At 34.2% G+C, this 21,713-nt stretch overlaps 1 protein-coding gene across 2 annotated transcripts in view; it reads right to left on the minus strand.

Moving 5' to 3' along the window:
* Window positions 1-21,713, minus strand: part of Pitslre (cyclin dependent kinase 11B pitslre) — a 152,170-nt gene that overhangs the window by 73,745 nt on the left and 56,712 nt on the right. The window contains exons 7-9 of one of the 2 annotated variants that reach the window (XM_085822386.1): window positions 16,248-16,376; window positions 9,287-9,352; window positions 2,257-2,481 (exon numbers count right to left, since the gene is read on the minus strand). In XM_085822386.1, coding sequence (XP_085678512.1) covers window positions 2,257-2,481; window positions 9,287-9,352; window positions 16,248-16,376 — 420 coding nt within the window. Of the gene's footprint in view, window positions 1-2,256; window positions 2,482-9,286; window positions 9,353-16,247; window positions 16,389-21,713 lie in introns of both variants that reach the window. The other variant, XM_085822385.1, reaches the window with a different exon arrangement.

Below are 21,713 nucleotides of genomic sequence, written 5' to 3' on the forward strand. Positions count from 1 at the left end.
CTGATTTGTTATTCACATAAACCCAGAACCAGCGCAAGGGCTCGTATGGTTGCACTCAGTCGCAGAATTTAGGACCCACAGAGACTGCATCAGGCTGTAAGATATCTAGTGCCGGCCCTCAATATATGTGGGAATTTATTTGTTCAGAACTCTGATAAGCCTTCAGCATGTGCAAGAAATAGACATAAGTATAATAAATAACTAAAATAATACAATTCAGGCTTAATTGTCTCAGTGCAGGATAGAAGCAAGATAAAATTTAATGGAACAACTTGTCGTTAGTCACCAAGCTCATGATGTATAGCCAATAAATCTGATGATGATAGCCGCGAATTTTAAAGGTTTTCATATATCGCTAAACAAAGGTGAAATTTTCCAATTAACGGATTTTGTAAAGAAATGTGGAGAAGCAGTAATAAATGAAGATGATATAAAAGAAGATTTTTATTGTGATGACAATACTTCTCAATCATCAGTCAAATTAACGAATGGCGAAATCTGTTCTAGATCCAGAAAATACCGCTACCGATAGTGAAGAAAGTGACAGAGAAGTTACTGAAAACGAGAAAATTTCAATTGAAAAGTTAGTCGGAATTCTCCAAACAGCAGTTACAGGACTTCAACAATGTAACTAAACAAGAGATTATGTCTGTCTACAAAATTAAAGAGAAAGTATTAGCACAAAAAACGAAGCAACTTAAACAACTTACTCTGAAAGAAATGTTTAATATAAATATTAACTTTTTTTTTTTTTTTTTTTTTTTTTTTTGTAAATTTTGATACCCTTTAGATAAAAATACTTCATTATTTCATAAATCCCAATTTCATATTTTTAATTTTATAATTTCTACATGCCATCTTACTAGATTTAAACTGATGATCTAATATCTGGAAAAATCTCAAATCCAGAATCTCCGAGGTATCGATGAGTCTGGATTTCGGACTTTGCACTGTATTAAGTTTTACTCCAACACTGTTAAGAATTTAGCAATTTAAAAGACAAGAACAAAAAATGAAATAAAGGTCAAAAATTTATTTTTATTAAATACTCATCACATGATAACAATATGTAAATAGTATTTGTGGTTATAAATAGTATCTGTGAATAGCTAAAAATATTCTTCCAACTAGGAATAGGTGCACATATGATAACGAATCAAACAATAACCTATTTCTCCCTAAAATATTTACTTTTGGGGGGAGGCTTTCAATGCTTTTAAAATGTTTGGCACTTCTTGATTATTTCCAATCCATATAGAGTTGACAAAGCATAGGTAGATATTGTTATGTTCATACATAATAATAAAAAGAAACATTTTTAATGAAAAAAAAATTAAGAGAATAAGAAATATTGGCTAATCTTTGGAATATGGTAACAGGTAGTTTGGCGACATTTTGGTAAGGCGATAGAGGTTACTAGCTAGGACTTTAGCAGTGTACATGGATAAAGTCAAGAGTGTGCGCAATGCCATTTTTGTGCAATTCCGGGATGTTCTTTTAAGTGAAAATAGGTCGACGTGTACATGGATACTGTGTATGTGCAATTCTTAAAAATGCGGCAAGCAGTGGGCGATTCTGCACTTTCTCCCGATTTCGCACTAAATCTTCGTCATGATTAAGCACTTTTGTTCCATAAAAGTTTTAGCATAAGCATGATTCGGCTAGCAGATTGTTGAAAAAAAATGTTGAGTTAAAAAAAAAAAAAAACCCATGCCTTTACTTCGTGAAAACAAAATGGCTCAAAAAAAAAAAAAAAAAAAACTAGCAGATTGCTGTAGCAGGATTGGTCGGCAAATTTTTGCCAAAAAATCGCCAAGTTACCATAATCCAAAGATTAACCGGAATATTTTTAATGCTGGTTATTTATGCTTTTACATCCAGTGGATAATATTCAGCGAAAAACAGCTAAACATATAAATTTACATGCACTCAAACAGATGCATAATATGTACTTGCTATTCTTGCACGTAAACTCAAAAATATATTTAAAAAAAACATGGCAATTATATTGAATATTCAGAAGGTGAAGAAGTGAACCAGGAGGCACCAAATATTTTTGTATTCTGAATTTGATAACAAATTATAATTTAGTTTTTTAACTACAAGATGATTATATTGTAAGGATCTCTAAAAGTTATAAACTAACAAATTTTAAGGACAGTACAAATCTTGCACGTAAAACACTTAGCTAAAAAGTATCGCTTAACATCTTTCTCATATTTGCCAATAAATAAATAATCCGAATGATTTTGTTACCAGTTCGTTTATCTCGTGCTCTATATACAACCCCATAAGTTCCTTCTTCTATTCTATTCAGACAATGAAATTCTTCAACACTGCGGCAACCTTGTATAGCTGGTAGATAAGTAGGAAGTTTAGGTGCAGGATCAGAAACTGGTTGCTTAACTGGTGATGTGCCCTTCTTGGAAAGATTCTCCACAGGAACTTTAACATCTGGTTTAGCTTCTTCCACTTCTTCCTCTGTTTTAAAATGCAACTGTCATGGTCAATATAGGTAACAATAATACAACCAATTTGTGTTTTAAAAATCCAAATAAAGCATGATTTAAATAAGTAATAATAATAAAGACAATATGTAAATTTTAATTATTAAGCAGTAATTTAAAATTTGTATTATAGTCTTGTACAAAATGGTAATATGTCACTAATACTATATTCATGAAATAAAATACATATAAAAACTGTGTCTTGTTATGTTGTTATCATCACTCTGGCTTGTCCTACAATGGTCAGCACAAGCTTACAGCATTCATTGCGGCAAGGAGTCAAATACACCTGACGTTGGCAAGACCCCTGAGCACCATATAGGTGACAGCATGACTTAGCTTATTCCTCCCCTCCAATTTTGAGAGACAGCACCCCGAGGGACAGGTTCAAGCATCTCCCACCTCTCTTCTTCTACCACCACACAGCATTTAGGATGATTTCTGAAAGTAAGTTTAGGATTGAAATTTCGGAAGAAGGGAAGTAAACAAGTAATAAAGAGGAATTCACTGAAATTTCAATCATCAGTTCAACAGAAAAGTCTATTTTTGTAGATATTTCGCCAGCAGAATTTGCGCATGACCAAAAGGGATGCACCAGTTTAGCAGCCCTGTGGAAGAAAGGGGAAAGCAAAAAGGAAAAGGAGTTGAGAATTGTAAAGGGGATGCTAGTCAGAGAGGCAGGTTCTAAGAAAGGGGATGATAAGCTTCAGCTCTACGTGCCTGTAGTTTTTAGGGAAGGGATCTTGACATAATGCCACAAGGAAATAGCCAGTCATTTAAGGGTAACAAAAACCAAGGACAGAGTTTTGACATACTATTTCTGGCCTAATTGTTACAAAGAAATTGAAGAATTTGTGAGGGAGGACATGTGATATTTGTCAGGGTACAGATTACAATATGGATAAAAAGAAAGTTCCAATGAAGATTACACCCATCATATCAGAAGTTTATAGCAGATTAAATATCGGTGCAGTAGGACCTCTGATTCCTAGTTCACATAAAAATAAATACCCAATTATGTCAATTTGTGTTGCTTCTAAATATCCAGATTCCATTTCTGTGCAGAATTTAAGCTCTAAGCATGTACAGTGGTGGCCAAAATTGTGGACACTTTTGGAAATTTTTATGTTTTTGAACTTTGTATGCTTATAGAAAATGTTACGTTTCACAAATTGCAAACTTGTATATATCATTTTAAAGAGAATTTATTACTGAATTTAATACAAAACACAAAATTCAATTATTTGCCTAATACAAAAAAAGTTAAACGATAATAGTTATCGATATACATTAGATAGTGATGATTACAGTGAGTTATCAGTACTTAGTAGGGTACCCTTTATTTTTTATTACAGCTTCACATCGACGTTTCATTGAGCTGAGAAGAGTTTTAAGCTCTTCTTCGTTATTACATAATGCCAGGAAACAATTATAGCCTCAATTCGTTCCCTTTTATATGATGGGCACCTCATTCGGACAAGAGTTTTCAAACGTTGCCACAAATTTTCGATAGGATTAAGGTCAGGAGTTTCCAGGCCATGACAACAATTTAATGCTCTTTGTACGAAACCACTCTTTCGATATTTTGGCCATGTGGCAAGGAGCAGAATCCTGCTGAAAAATAAACGAAGCATTGTTGGGAAAGAGATCTCTGATGGAAGGTAGAAGTTTTGGTTCTAGAATAGTGTTAATGTATTTTCTGGCATTCAGTGTCCCATCGACCACATAAAGGCGACCAATACCATCTGCTGACATGCATGACCAAATCATAACACTAACTGGGTTCTTCACAGTTGCTTGAATGCAGTCAGGATGTAGCTCTTCTCCTATTCTAAGTCTTACATATTTTCGCCCATCACTACCAACTAACGATATCTTAGTTTCATCACTCCATATAACTTGTGACCACTGATCATCTGTCTAATTAATGTGTTCCTTTGCACAATGTAGTCTTTTTTTTTTTTTTTTTCGTTGCTGAAAATTAAGATAAGGCTTTTTTCGTGGAATTCTACCTCTCAGTCCAACATCTGCTAATCTTCTCCTGATTGTTCTTTAACTGACAAAAACACCAGCATCATTCAGATTACTTCTGATGGCCGCCGATGACATTTTTCTATCTTGGAGACATAGTCTTTTTATTCTTCTGTCATCAATAGATGTGGTGCACCTTTTTCGTCCTTTTCCTTCTTTGTTTTTTATTGAATTTGTCTCCTGATTTCGTAAACAAAACTTTCGGACTCCAGATGTAGTCAGTGAACCACCCACCTGTCTTGCAATTTCAGCATAGGAAAGACCACTTTCTCGTAGCACAATAATATTGCATCTCTTTCTAGGTGTCCAATCTACTCTTTATTCGATGTCATTGCTTCTTGACTAAATATTAAAAATTTTTACAGAAATTCCTACTTGTAATTGCAGTGTATAAGAAACAGGTCTTCCTTCTAGAGAACAAAGTAAAATAATGAATTGTTTCAAGTATAAAAGTGATGTCAGCTTCTACTGGCAATTACTAACGTTTGATTGGTTCTCAGAAGAAGAACAGTGATTGGCTTGGAAAGCTAGAAATTACAAACCACGTCATAACTGTGTTTTTTATTTATATTAAAGTACATATAACTTTTTTTTTATTGCAAATAATTGAATTTTGTGTTTTGTATTGAATTCAGTAATAAATTCTCTTTAAAATGATATATACAAGTTTGCATTTTGCGAAACGTAACATTTTTCTATAAGCATACAAAGTTCAAAAACATAAAAATTTCCAAAAGTGTCCACAATTTTGGCCACTACTGTAATTCAAGCTTTAATAGAAATCTTTTGTAGATCTTGTTACCCTAAAGAGATTCAATGTGATTTGAGAAGATCGTTTGTTAGTGAACTTACATCGGAGTTTTTTTAATAAGTTCGGGATTAAGGTGTACCACTCTTCCGCGTGTCAAAGCAATTCTGTTGAAAGGTTGTATTCCACCCTGAAAAGTGTATTGAAGGCTTTGGAAAACGGTAAGGACTGGGGAAGAATGCTTGCCCTGTTCTTTGTTCGCCCTCAGAACTGTCAGCCACAAGAGCACAGGTTGTTTTAGTCCCTGTGAGCTGGCACACAGGAGAATTTGAGAACACCGAAAACAATCGTGTATAAAAAATTGACTACAGGAAGAAAGTTCAGACCCACAATGTTCGAGTATGTTTTAGACTTAATAAATAAACTAAAAGAGTATCAGAAGCCAAAAGCTGGCTGTTGAGAGGATAATCAGCACCCTGAGTTTGTGAATCTGACGATGGAGGAGGGCGTGGGGGATATTGAGGGACAGGCTCATATTCCTTGTTCCTTCGGCTGATCCAATAAAGATAGATTTTTGGAAAATAGTTGGAGATCGTTAGTTGAAGAAAAGAGCTTCGACAGAGAAAACAGGAAAATTCCAGGAAATTATAGAGAAGTATGGGGTAATGTCTTCATTTGACCCCTGCTATATGCCTTTGGTTGAAATGGGCAAATTATTGAATGAGACACCAGTTAGAGCTGGGCCTTACTGAATGTTGGCGAGACAAACCGACATCTTAAAGAAGGAAATTAAGCAGTTGCTTGAGTTATGGATTAGGGATGTTGGGTAATCTAATTATGCTTCACCTATTATCTTACTAGGGGTTCCAGACAAAGATCTCTGCACTTGTATAGATTATACGAAGCAAAATCTGACAGAATTTTGCTCTGTTTTCAATATAGAAGAAGTTGTAGTAAAGGTCAGCGCAGCCCTGTTTATCACCATCACAGATCTAACCAAAGGGTATTTCCAGATACCACTCACAGAAGGTGCACATAGGTATGCTGCATTTATAACCTTTTGGTTCTTTCATCCCAAAGAAAATGTTTGGGCTCTTAAATGTGCCCTTCTTTTTTTGTATACTGATTGCTCTTATTTTAGAAGGGTTAGATCATATATTAATGGCATTGCAATCTTTTTGCCGAGTTAGGAAAGACATATGAAAGATTTAGATGTTGTCTTATGTCACCTTCAGGAGGCTAAACTGAAAGTTAAGCCCTCTAAATAAAGATTTGCCCAAGATCACGCAAAATTTCTGGATCATGAGGTAGGGTCTGGAAAAACGTCAAAATTCAGACACTCAGAGATTTTCTAAGCCCTATTATTAAAACGCAGATAAGTAGCTACCTCGGTATTGCGGGCTACTATGCAAGGTATTTAAAAGACTATGTGCATATTCAGGGGGCTCTGGCAGACGCTTTGAAGGGCAAAAATAAAAAGGAAAAGGTAATTTGGATACAGGTAATAAGAGTGCGATGAGGCTTTAAACAGACTTAAGACCAAATTAGTATAAAGTTAGGTTTTATTTGCACCAGAGTACTTTAATGAATTTCCTGTGCAGACCGATGTTAGCTTATATCATGCTGTCTCACGTTCAGGATGAGGAAGAACACCCTGCACTCTATCTTAATAAAATTTTTTCTAAGACTGAGCACTGTTAAAAGGCAGCTAGTGGACATTGATTGGGACTAAAGAAACTAAACCATTATTTAGACAGACAAAAATTTAAGATCCAGATGTATCATAGTCCGTTAACTTTCTTATAACGGGATCAAATTCTTTTTTTGACTTGTGTCTCCAGCAGAGCAATTTTGAAATTATTCATATGCCAGGCAAATTACATGGTAATGCAGATGGGTTGAGTTGTGCTTCAGTTTAGCAGCCAACCGAATGTCACAGTAAAAAATTTCCTAGTGCACTGAAAATTGAGGAAAACTATCATTATATTTTTTAAAATTCAAAATTGTTGGCATCATGTGTTTTTTTTTTTTTAAATTGTTAAAATCAATTGCTCTTATCCAAATTTAGTAAATTTTAGAAAATTTGGGGAAGGCTCAGTTTTGAATTGGGAACTGGGAATTCCTCTCCAAAACTGAGTAATGTATTTTGTGTCAGGCACACAATAGCAGCAGTTTAAATACCTTTTTTTTTTTTTTTTTTTTTTTTTTTTTTTGTATTTTTGCTTTTATGTTAACTGTCTTAAGGGGGTGTGATCTAGGAATAAGTGGAGGTAAAGTGGCTTCTCTATTATTACTTGAATGGTTATCACTTTTGTTCTGGAGACAGTGAAAAAACACAGAATTTTCCTTTCCATGGCCTAGGAAAATTCTTCTATGAGGGGAGGAGTTGTGACAAGGTCATATAGATGTTCTTTGTCTGGTTTCGCCCAGGAGGATTCAATTCCAAATGCAACTGTGCCTCTTTCACACCAGAGAAAAAAATCCTGTTGCAGTGAGGTCCAATTGTTAATTATACTGCTTTCACCCGCCAAGTCAAGCTCACTCCAGTGGTTCCAGGGATAAAGAAATCACATTGGGGTCAGAATGTGGTCGCCCTTTCCTATCTACCAGTGGAGGAATCCCCCCCCCCCCGGATTCAGCGGCGGTAATGACACCATGAGAGAGCAAAGTTTTTGCAGCAAGAGAGGATGTTGTTTATTAAGGAGAGCACTGGCTGGTAGGACTTTCCTGCTGGCACTGCAGGCATTGACCCACTAGAACTAAAACTTCTTACAATTCATGTTACTGTTCATAACTTAAGTTGGAAGTTCGTCTGAACTCAACAGGGGCTTTGGGCAGCAGATTCGACCACTACACCACAATACATTAAACTATATAGCTTGATTTTGATTCAGATTATAATAAACAATGAAATCTGATGGCACAAAATGGCTTTCTGCGGTATATTTCTTGTCTAGAACAATACAATCATATAAGAACACTGAAACCGGCGCTGCTGTTTTTTGCTAAATCCTTTGGATTATAGCTTCCTTGATGTGCGGTTGGACCTGGAAATAAAAGTAGATAAGAAGGAAATGAGTCCAGAGCAAATAAGAACTATAGTTTTGGAAACAATTGAGCAATGTTTTCCAGCTGAGGAATGGATACATATATATATGGATGGCTCTTTGACTGATAGGATCCAGGGGGCTGGGGCTGAAGTTTTCAGCAGGCTTTTCAGTTTCTACATACCTGTAGGGGCTTACTTCATTTACTTTGATGAAGAACTGAAAGCCATTCATGTAGCTTTCCAACAATTATCATTGAGACAGAGCTCGTTCAGGAGAGCTGTTGTACTGTCTGATTCGACTTCAGCAATACAGGCCATCTCCTCTTACCAAGAGTGTAAGAACATATGTGTTCAACAGTGTCAGGAAGTCATAAAAGAACTTTCCCATAAGATATCTTTTCAATGGGCACCTTCACACTGCGGTATTTATGGGAATGAGATGGCTGATATGCTTGCGAAAAAGGGGGTTATAAAAGCCAAAAACAAGTGCAAGCCTCCATTCTATTAAGCTTCTGACATCGCTAACCTATCTAAAGTCTTTTAGAGATTTTGCCACTCGGGCTTGTGAGGGCAAGCCTTGGAATGTTCTCTCAACTAACCCAGCTTTTGTTCCCGACCATCCGCGAACAATTGCGGTTGCATCTTTTAGACTATTGACGGGACATGACTGTCTACAGAATCATTTATTTTGGATCGGACTAGCTGATTTGTTATTGTGTGTTTCATGTAATAGTGGACGGCCAATGATGGCGGAACATTAGGACGGCCAATGATGGCGGAACATTTGGACGAATGTGAAGCACTGGCAAATTTTTCTTGTCTATTGGCAAGCAAGGAGTTTAATGGCCAAACCGCCAATGTAACTGGCATTTGAAAAATAAAAATGATTTTGATTTATTATAATATTCAAAGAGTATAGTTTTATTTAAATAATATGTGCATAAAATTTACCTGAGGATTCTTCTTCGGCAACCTCTTCATCCTCCTCTTCATCTACTTTTGAATTATGACTAGAACCTACAGAAACAAGCATATTTAGGAGAACTATGCTGAAATTCTCAGGAAAGACAAAAATAATTTTCATTTTTTTACTACAGCAAATGTTATATATTTTTTTTAAGCTGGTAACATTTAATACAAAAATTAAAACATTTTTATTAATACATCACTAAAATACATTTAAAATGAATTTACTCAAATATTAAATTTACTTTGATCATATATTTCAAAACTATCACTTAACCTCCTTTAGAAATAGTTACAGATATATTATCAAATAAAACAGGTATATTTATACTAATTAAAGCATAGAAGAAATTTATTCCAATTTTGAAAAAATAATAGAAGTGTTTTTATTCTGATAGGGCATTGACATAGCCAATCCATCTAGATCTAAATAAGCTTTATTTTGATTTATATGGATTGCTAAGTTAAGTTATTTGTGTCATGTGGCATTTACATAGTGGTTTCTGTAGCAAAGTTAGGGTAATCTGGAATTCCCATATTGTGTTATGTTAATGGGGGTAAGACCTTTTCTTATAAAAATGCCCTTGGTTTCCACAATGCCTGCATGTAAGCACACACAAACCTTCGCATCATATGATTGTGAGCAACATAACATTACTTCATTATTAATGTACAGTAGCCCACCAGCGGCAAAGCGGTAAAGTCGCTGAACACTGGTAGTTTGGTCCGAGGTTTGAATCCCGCGAATGGGCTGGCTGCATGGGTGTTTTCGTGGGTTTCCCCATGTGTAACGTGTATACGAGCCAGTTCCCCTTAGAAAGTCCTCCACGAAGGCATCCCTCCCCTTAGGCAGATAGCCCTCGAGGCTTTGCCGTAATTAAAATAACCAAACCTAACCTAATGCACAGTAAGGTAGTGAGAAGATGACTATTTAGTTGGATTACATATATTAACAGTCTGACAAGATGCCTTGGAAGTATTGGACATTACTGGGAAAAGTTCTACCTGATACCAAATGATATTCCAATGTCTGTGAGTTAGCAGTAGTAGTTCCAACATGACTGGATTCCAGCTAATTATGCCAGTCAGGTATAAGAATATTTGATTCAGAATTGAATTGATAGATGGTAGATATATTGCCCAATTCATTTGCACAGCTCTTCTTTCCATGCAGGGACCTTCAAGATTATTGTGTACACATTAACCATTATGGCCAGAACTGCTATTACCATTGCTAATATGCATGAAACTAAAGGTATCTGAAAATGTTCAGCCATCTATGCTGCATCGGTGTCAGGCATGCATCATTGCAAATGGTCAGAAATTGAACCCCTCATGTGAAACCATATCCTGTGTCTACCAGTAGGTAAACTGTTACATTTTGCCTAATAAAGCACTTTATACAGTTTCCTGTACTGTTTTTGACTGTGTGTCTCCAGCAGGTGGCAGATCAAGTCATGTTTGTTTATGTGACTATGGTTCATATCAATGTCCTTTATCTCCCCTCAAAGTCTGTACATAGTTTTGCGACACAGCATGAAATTTGGCTATTGCAGAATAAAGACATTTACCTGGTGGTATATCTGATCATGTTTTTCTATGTGACTATGGTTCATATCAATGTTTCTACCTTCCAAAGTCTGCACAAAGAGTTTTGAGGCACTTTATACACATACTATAACTTATACAATATGAAATTTGGCTATTGCATAATAAGAGACATTAAGTTTCATTTTTTAATAAATACATGAAAAATTATATTAAAGAAGTTTTAAAACTTTAAAAACCTCTCCACTCTGTCTTTATCTTTAAATATATATACCCCCCAACACTTGCAAGATAATTAATGCATTTTTTTTATGGAGCTACAGCTAAAATGAAGCAGCTACTCAAAGCAGATACAGAGCATAATTCCCAAATATCTCCTTTGAGCAGCCCCACAGATTAAATGAAATCAATCAACTCTGCTTACATAAACTGATCCAACCATTTGGAATTTGCAAGGAGAATGACAATTAACATAAAAATAATGCTTTTACCAACTGCTAAACAGAATCTTGTACTAGCTTACCATGGCATTTCTGTACACACAATCCATTACCAAATTTGCTTATTTCAGACCCTTCTACTTCCGTTTACATGTTTGCCAGATAAATTAAAATTTCCCTCAGTAACAGTGCAAGTTGAATATGGAATAAATAAATATATATATATAATATATATCTGTGTGTGTGTATAAACTCTAAAATATGTAATTCAAAATTACATCTTAAATTAACAATAGCTCCGTAATTCTTCATTTTAATTTGTATATTTCTCCTTTCAGTTTTAAAAGTAGAAATTGTTTATAATATTTTTACTGAACTGTCTTTTCAAAATTAATACATTTGATGCTTGCAAATGTAGTCCTGCAATGTAACAGCTTTTATCCAATTAGATTAAGGGACCTTTTGACTATTTTTCTGAATGTGCACTTACTTCCCCTCTTTTTCTCACTTGGACCTTACTACTGCTAATACACATCGTTTGGTGCTCTGCTTAGTCCACTATCTAAAAATTTGCTAAACTATACAAAATTGTGGGAATATGACATTACCATCTTTTGCCAAATTAATACAATGAGTTATCATTCTAACAACATAGTATTGCCTAATCCACTGTAGTTATCACTCAATCATCACAATATTTATAGAATATTATATATAACAGAAAGGGGGAGACTTCTCTGATAAATTATGCAAAGCCATAATACCAAAGTAAATACAAACTGATCAAATTTTACGAGGATCAGGTAGTGTTGTGATTTACAACCTACTGCCTACTTCAGCTTCTAAACACTTGGCTATCCTATAAGTTCTCTGCCCTATAAGAAACTTAAAAAAAAAAAAAAACCTCTTCTCAGGGTTGCCACTCAAACAGGAGAATGAAATTCCCTGACTTTTCCAGGTTTTCCAGGTGTGTTTCAAGAAAATTCCAGTCTATCCGCGTAATGTACGTTGGCTGTGCTAAGAGGTAAATTAATTATCTTATTACTTGTATTGTGTAGCAAATTTTCTTAATTATTCAATAAATCCCAGAGGACATTTATTCTTAATTATTCTTGGTATACTTTGTTTGATAATTTTGTTTAGTTTTCCACTTAAGAAACTTAATAAAATTTAAGATATATATATATTGAATAACAAATGTATGTTTTATTTAATTATTACTCATGATCATCACCAGTTCAACACGAGGATAATCCGATCCTTATAAATCACAACGCAATGCTAAATAGTTAGGTTAGATTTTAGGTAAATTTAATTTGCGTGAGGTATGTTCTTAAAAGGCACCTTAACACTTGAAAACACAAATATAATTATAATAGTTGTTGTTTTCTCCACTGAAGATTGAGATTAGAATCTTTCCAATCTGGAATAAAATAAGGCTTTTTTTGCAGACATTCTGCAGCTAAGCGAAAGAAAGAAATCTATTTTAATAAATTGAGGTATTTTATATTTATTTCGCAGCATACATAAGGAAAAAATGTGTGCATTAAATTTGTATTAAATTTGGTATGTCATCATACTGCTATAATTAATTTCAGGATTATGCCAGAGAAAATTTCCTGAAATTTGGAAATATTATTTACTAATAATAAATAAATTTAGAGGGAAGAAGCGACATTAAATTATATGAATAACATAAAAATAATTACTTAAAAATTGAATTAGAATAATCAACGATATTTTAGCGAATATAGTTATATTACATGGCTAGCCTAGATGACTGATTACTATTTTTTTATTTTACTGAAAAACGGTAAGGTATTTATTAAAAAGAAAAAAAAAGGTTTAAAAAGATTTTGCGGTAAAATTCTAGTATACGGTAAGGCTTTGGCACAATTTTGAAAATTGTCACCAAGACCAAAATGACCCGTTTACTGCGCATCAAGATGTCGCCAAATCCCATTATTATTCTAACCAAAGAATGTCTATGTAAAGAAGAAAAGGTTCCATACCAGTAAAATGCTATTACGCCGCTAGAATGCGGAGGGAAAATTTGCCAAGGGATTTGGCGACGGAACCTAGCGGCCAGAATTTCCCTCTCCGCGATGTGTACAGGAAATTGAGAAACACGTGTTAAGAAGAAATGCTTTTTGACAAAAAGAAAACTACGAAAATCTGTTTTTAAATTATTGCGAAAAATTCAAGAAGAAACGTTTTATCAAAGGACGTTTCTTCTTGGATTTTTCGCAATAATTTTAAAAACGGATTTTCGTAATTTTTTTTTTTTTTTCCCTGAAAATAACTAATCCATGAATTAATTTACTTGCGCCAAAAAATATTTTCTTTTCCTTTAGAGTTTAACCACTTGCGCTAAGACTAAACTTCACGGTTGCGGTGCCGTGTGCTACAATATAACAAGCGGTAAAGTGTCTCATTTACGCCGCTCCGCATCTGCGAGTGCAATCCAGAGCTGTAACTCGAGAAATAAACAATCTCGTTGTTAGGCGACGTGTGCACCACGTTATTTTCATTTTTGCGATAAATGCTTATCGACGTGGTGTTCACGTCGCTCGCGGTTTGAGACAAAAGCATCTTGACGTGCGTGGCACGTCTTTTTAACGCAAGTGGTTGAAGAAATTTTAAACGATATTCATTTTATGAACTCTTGATAACGTGACCTTCGAACTTCGACACCGGTCTCGAGCTTTGGCAACAGATATATCAGACATATCACAGCTGTTTTCCCTCTATGATGGAACGGAGCCACAGCCACGTCTGTTGCAGAGAGGTTTTCCTTCTTTACAATACATATTCTTTGATTCTAACCTCCACGGTACCGTATACTAGGATTAAACCCATTTTGTTTTATACGAGAACAGGTACTTTCTTTACTTCATGCACTGCACATGCGATTCTCGAGAATATTGGAAACCAAAAGTTGCGGGAAAGTTGCTTTGCCTTTCTAAAAGACAATCAAATTGGAGCTGCGAAAATTGGCTCTATGCCAGCTACCCAAATGACACTCACGTGATACATAATTCGCCAAAAAAGTTACCTCTTCCGACGTCGGCGCAAAAATCGCTTTTTTTGGCGGGATCGTTGTATGAACTTCCCTGACTTTTCCAGATTTTGACAAAAATACTTAAATTCCCTGACTTTTCCCTGAATATTTTGGTCAATTTTCGAATTCCCTGACTTTTCCCGGTTCTCCCGGTTTTCCAGGTAGCGTGGCAACCCTGTCTTCTGCTTTACGAAAGTTAAAGTTAAAAAGGCTTTTAAAATCAGAAAAACTATAAAGTTAATAAAGAAATTTCAGCCTTATTCCAAATTTTTAAGACATTAAGTCTTAAAAATTTAATTTTAAAATTAAATTAAGTTTTCAAACATTTGGGTATTTTCTAAGTATCCAAACCTCGGCACTCTAGCATTCGATTGAAATACTACGATTTTAGCACATTCTCGAATATACATGTGACAACAGCCAACCCATGCATTTAAGTCCCTACAAGTGGATTCAAGTGATTTATATTTAACTGCCATTTCACTGATCAGCATTCCCAATGCTGTGGGAGCCATAACAAATTCTCACAAACGAGGAGATATCGGCTGAGAAAGAAAGCACTGGATTTCTTCATAAATACATCATAAATTCTGCCTTACAACAGAAATGTGAAAATTCACATTCTGTGAGGCTATACTTCTAAAAAGACGAAATTTAATGGAAGTGCAAGGAACTGCAAGAAAAATGTTAGAATATAGGGTGGGAAAAGGTTTAAAAAGTCACTTCCTATTTCTGGTGACTAACCAGACAGAAGTGTAGTAATACTGATGGCAGAAATTCAAAAGCTTATCAAAGAAGAAATAACCATTTTTTCTGATAAATGAAGGAGATGCAACATCCATGAATTGCCAGAATCCAAATCAAACACTGGAAATTCAACACAAGTATAATTTTGTGGAACCAAAGAGTAGCATTTATACACACGTTGCATGTTGCATAGGGAAAAGTAGCATCTATAAACAGATTGCATAGGAATATTCAAGTGGAGAAACAAGACGCGGAAAGGAACTGCATGATATCGCCTCTTAACCATCATACTGAATGCATTTTGCAGAAGATCTAGCAAATGAAAAGACCGTTTCAAAAAAAAATTTTTTTTAGTCCTTAAATGGGAAAAAAGGGGGGGGGGCGGAAAAAATGTACATATTGGCCTTACAATTTTTTTTCTGTCAAAAAAATGTCTTGTTTCTAATAAACTACTTCTTTTAATAATTATTTATGAATACAATAGAGCCTACAAACCAAACGATAGCCAAATAAATGCTTTTTCATTAATTCACAAAATCTTTAATGAGTTGCCGATTTTCTGGGGGAAAATGTGTAAGAAAGTTACGAAAAAAATGACATTCTGCCAAATGTCTATTAATGCTCAGAAAAATACTAACACATCTAAATTACTTTTTATAATTTACAGAAAATGGATTTTATTAGTTAAATTTAAGCTACAAACTTTCTGCCTCCCCCCTGAAGATGATACTTTCCAGTTTATATGGAGAAAGAGATTAAAAGGTTAATATTTTATTAGATTATATTATTTATTTAGATTAGATATCTAAATACAAAACAAATTACATTACAAAATTATTATACTTTATTTAGATTAGACATCTAAATAAAATATAATAATTTTGTAAAAAAATTACAAAAATACTAATAAAATTTAAATTTAAGAATATGAACTACGGACTTTTTTTAAATATAAAATTCTATCATTTTAATTAAATGAAAGAAAGCAAGAAATCGCCAAGAAAAAGTTAGCATTTAAGGATATATACTCATAAGTTTACTTTTCCCTCCATAATTCTATTCAGATTGCAATAGACACAGTTTATTCAATTATAATTGACTCTGTAATAGTCAAAGATAATGTGAAATTAAGAAATGCACTGGTATATACCTTCTGTGTCACTATCACTGCTCTCTGATTCACTTTCTGTATCATCTTTATCATCACTTGGTTGATCACTTTCCTCCTCCTCCTCCTCCTCCTGCTCTTTATCCTCCTCATAATCCATTGGTTCTTCTTCTATGAAAGGTTCTATAACATATTAAGTTTCATTGCTGACACTTTATGAGTGAATTTTAGTTCACTTTTTATGATTTGAAACAAAACTACTTTCAAAATATATAGCACATATAATGCAGTTAGAACATTTGAATTTTATTTACAAAGTAATTCCTCCACCCACCCACCCCAAAAAACTATGAAATTCTGAAAATGTATTAATAGTGCTGAAATTAATATATAATGTCTGTCAAGGATCATAGCTATCAGTATTTTCTGAAGCGTCTAATTTTACTTCAAAATTTATTCAGAACTAATTAAATAATCTACCACACCATGTATGAAATAATACTTTTTTAGACTCAAATATGCTGAAAGTATTTTTTAGTAATGCTTTATTTAAAATATCTAAATATTAATAAATTTCTAATCATCCTTGTTCTGTTAAAAATTCCTATTCATTCTAATTTGCATTTTATGAATTACAAAGAGAGAGAGAGCTCTGTAATTATAAAATGTTTATTTCAAGCTCTTTGATATATAGTAACATTATGAGTTTCAAAAGCCATTTAAATTAATAGCACGATGCTAAGATTTGTTTAACAAAGTCAAGATGTCTTGTATAACAAAATTATACTTTCAAAATTTAAATAAAAAACTATATTTTAATAATTTAAAATTTTGAGAAATAAATAATTAAAGGGTCTGGGAGGAAATTTAAAAAAATGAACTGCTTGAGATATAACTGAATATGAAATAGATTAATGGTATTGAGACTCCATTATAAAGAATACCATCAATATATATCTTATCAGAATACATCCAATATAGAATACAATCCTATATCACAGTGACATGTTAACAATTTCACTACCAAATGTCACTAGCTAATTATGGTGCTTTTTAGAAACAATACAATAACAAGATAACAGGAAGTAAAATCACATTATAGCAAACCGTTGTAGCTTTTCTGCTATGAAAAAATACTTTTCTTCTCTCTAATCTTAAGATTATTTTATTATCACACATCACCTTTCATATATATTAATCTGCAGGGATGCATTTAATTTAAGATTAATAAAATATTCTTACAGTATAATACAGAAATTATTTTCATCAACATGCTTTAATTTATAAATTAAAACCTCATATGCTGTTACTGTTATCTCAATCTCATTATAAATTATTTCTATAACAAGAAATCACAATCCATTGAATACTTATTATGAATTCTACAGGGAGAACTGAACACAAATAATGAATTAAGAGAAAGATGAATTTATCTTGCTGATAAAAAAATTAGTAATTAAAATTACATAAACTGTAAAAAGTAAATGGCAAATATGCATAAATATGAATATGCAGGAAGCAAAATAAATGATAAATAACAACAACTTCCCCACCCCTAAAAAAACAATGCTTAGAAAATTCATGCTTGGATCTTGACTCAAACAAACCAAGCATTGGGTTAACTCACATAAAGCAATCCCTATCCAAGCATGAATTAGAAAAGGGATTTAGGAGGGAAAGAGTGATATTTTCCTTTCTACAGAGGAACTACATATTACATTTCTTAGTAGAATACTTGTCTTTCCATATCTGCAAAACCAGTAAAACTGAATCATTTCACAGCAATTCTGCAGTTCAGTTTGTTTCTGCTTCTGAATTTACAGCATACTTGCTAAGCTATGACACTCAAAAATGATATTTTTTTAAGAACTCATGAGATTTTCTCAACAACAAAAACATTTTTAAATGATAAAAAAATATGTTTTTGAATAATATTAAATACTGACTAATTAATAATTGAAAGTCCTGTTACTAATTCGTAAATGCAAACACTATAAAAATACTTAAAAATAAAAATACAATTTTATTATTTGCATCTTTTAACAAAAAAATAATACTCTAATCAGTTTTCGTATAATTACATGGATCGTACAGAAACGATTGATACAACGGCTCTCACAATGAAACTATTACATGATACGACAGGGAAAACAAGTGAAATAGACACAAAGGGGAGTGAGCTACTCAGAATGCATAGATGCCACTGGCCACAAGCAAATGGTATCAGTCACCAGCCGACCCTTTTGCCATTGTCATTGAGAGCGTGAACAGCAATGATGGAAGGTGACTATCATGGTCAGTGTTGCACAGTGTGGTTCCTATGGAAGGAAGTGATACAGGATAGTGAGATCCATCGTTGTATGGTATCGGTGTGCAGGAAAAAAACACCCTTAAGGTGTACCGTATACTGTTGGTTGGCCAAGTTCAGCAGTGGAGTGGAGACTGCAGCCAAAGGTGTCAGCGCAGGACGACCTGCCACATTGCATACAGCAGCAAATGTGGCAACCGTTTCGGATTTGATCATGATGAAAACGCGCATAACGTTCAACAAGATGCAGGAAGAGACAGCATGAGGAACATTACAGGTGATTGTGCATGGTGATTTGGAGATAACAAAGGTGTGTTCAAAATGGGTGACTTAAGCGCTCACACCACAACAAAAGGCAAAGCACATCAACATCTGCAAACAACTTCTTGCATTACACAATGTTCTTTAATTATGTAAAAAATTACCCAGTATTTGTAATACCATCCAGATTTTTAAACACATTTTTCTCAAATTGTTTCTTGGAATGTTACTAAAAAAACAATGTATTATTTTTATAACTGGACAAATCAACTATATGCATTAAGGAAAAAACCTGCTTTGTAAGACTTGTCCAAATTATTATAGATACCATTTTGGTGGAATTAGCTTGCTTGTACACACAGTACATACCTTGAATGTGAGCTAGATTTCCCTATCCAAGCATGAATAACAAGTACAATTTGGTGGTAGGTGATTGTAACATTTTTTTAATGTTCTGCAATCTCTTTCCTTCATTCTCACTGTTATCTGGTTGATCTCCAAAAAAATTTATCACTGCATCCCACTATTCTAAAACAGACAACCATGTCGTACTGCAATATTTCAAAATTTTATGAGATTTTGCGTTCTGTCACAAAATTTGTTGAGCAACTTTGAAGCTATGCTTCCGTTTTGAACTTTTCTCCAAATAAAAATATATATCTATTAAGAACATTTCGATTTCTGAGCCAATTTTTCAGTAGCCTTTTTTGCAGCTATATGCAAGAGGTGGCATGAACAACCTCGGATGATTATACTTGGTTGATGCATTTTGATAAACGATGCTACACCTTTAAACTTTTCAATCATATTACTAGCATTATCTGAAGAAAATGATACACAATTTTTCCATTCTAAACCTTTGCTTTTAAAATTTTCATTTATACAATTAAAAATACCTTCTCCAGTATTATTCGTGCACTCTAAAATAGAAATCAATGACGTAATTATCACTCCCTTTTCTTTACTGTAATATGTTATAACCAATGGATACAGTTTTTTATCAGTACTTAGAGAAAACGATGTATTGCACACTGATTTTATAATATCGGCAACAGTACTTTCTGCAAGCGTTTTCTCAAGAGCGGCAGTTTTTGTATGACCGCAGTTTAATTTTTTTGCTAGGGCAGAATCCGGAAACATTGCTTTGAAAAGCTCTTTGGAATGATCCGAAACAGAAAGCGGTAGATTGTGTTCAATTAAAACTCGAACAAAATAGGATTCGGCTTCTATAGGAACTGTTTCGTCGTCATCTATTAAAAAATTCGTTATTTTTTTAGATTTTACAGTGCCAAGTTCTATATGTTTTTGAGAAAAAACATGCCGTTTACAGTCATCTTTTCTGCCATGTGTAACTGAGAAGTCTTTGTTGCATACACTGCAGTGTGCATGATTCACAGAAATTACGAATGCTTTAATGCATGGAAATTCTGAAGAATATGAATCTTTAAATTTCTGCTTTGATAATTTTGGCTTTTTCGTTCGAGGTAGCATTATTAAAAAACTTCCACCTGAATCCCAATTCACAAGACACACGCTAAGCTTTCGCCATAATACAAGCAATGGAGCCGAAGGCAAGCTAATCACGCAGTTGCAACGAACCTGGGAGATAAGATGTTGTGGGGGGGGGGACTATCGACTAGTCATTAACAGTTGGAGTTACTGATCTGCGATTGGCTATTTTTCAAAACCAGCAATGCACTCAATACGTGATATATGATGACACGAATATTCAGCCAATCATCGGATGAATTAGTTGGTTCCGTTTTGCGTACTGGTTCTCCTACTCTGTTTCTGTAAAATCCGTAGTTTTTTCCATACTTTTCGTAGCTCGTAGTTTATCATGAATTTCCGTAGAAACTAAGGAGAATCCATAGTAGTTGGAGTCTATGTATTTTGAAAAGCAACGCAGATTTCAAGAGTTGGCAGATTTCAGGTTGGTGGATTTTCGGTATTTGACTATATTTGTTATGTACAGAAGAAATACAACCACAACTGGGACTCAACTCAGATCTTTCCTTGCTGCAGCCACCAGAGGGTTGATGCCAACATAAACCATACGTATAAGGCTTCATAAAGAATGTCTGTATGCGAGGTGAACAGCTATTTGTGTGCAGCTCACCCTACATCATATAAGGGAACATTTGAGGTGGGCACATTAACATGTCCACTGGATGACTGATTAATAGAGAGCTCTTCTCCTTACAAATGAGTGTCCATGTTTAGCCTCTAAAGTGATAGTAGGCATTATTTTATTTGGAGAGAACCTGATGCTTGTCATCGTCCATCAAAAGTATGTGAAAGAGATGCATATGGAGGAGGCAGTGTCTGTGCTTAGGGGGTATCTCTTTGGGTGGATGCACAGACCTCCATGTCTTTCCACATAGAACCACAAATGCTCAAGCCTATAGAGATGACATCCTTGATGCTTATGTGTACCCTTAAGTTGGTGCAATAGATGATAATTTCCTACTACAGGATGACAATGTTAGACAGACTGCACAGATTCATTAATCATGAATGACTATCTTCAGCAGCAAACAATTCAGTGCATAAAGTGGCCAGCTTGATCAATAGACCCGAATTCTACTGGGAATGTTTGGGATGATTTCGGAAGATGTATGGCTGCTTTCAATCTGCTTCGTAAGACCCTTGCCATGCTTGCAACTGCTTTAAAATAGCAATGGCTTCACTTCTTATGGATCTGATAGACCACATAATTGACAGCATCACACGTTGCTGTATGTGCAATACTGCTTCTAGGAGAGATCATATCCATATTGAAGGTAGTTTTCCTAAAACAAACTGACACATCCGATTTGTTCATTTTATACATATGCTTTGTAAAAACCAAAATTGTCTGGTAATTTCTTTTCATGTTATTTTATACCTTACTATGTGTTGCATACTGTGAGTCAGTTTCATTAAATTCTACAGGTACC

This window comes from Stegodyphus dumicola, chromosome 8 (assembly GCF_044657685.1).
Source record: "Stegodyphus dumicola isolate Sdum_Otavi_A_Nest chromosome 8, ASM4465768v1".
In the NCBI taxonomy this organism is placed as follows: Eukaryota; Metazoa; Arthropoda; class Arachnida; order Araneae; family Eresidae; genus Stegodyphus; species Stegodyphus dumicola.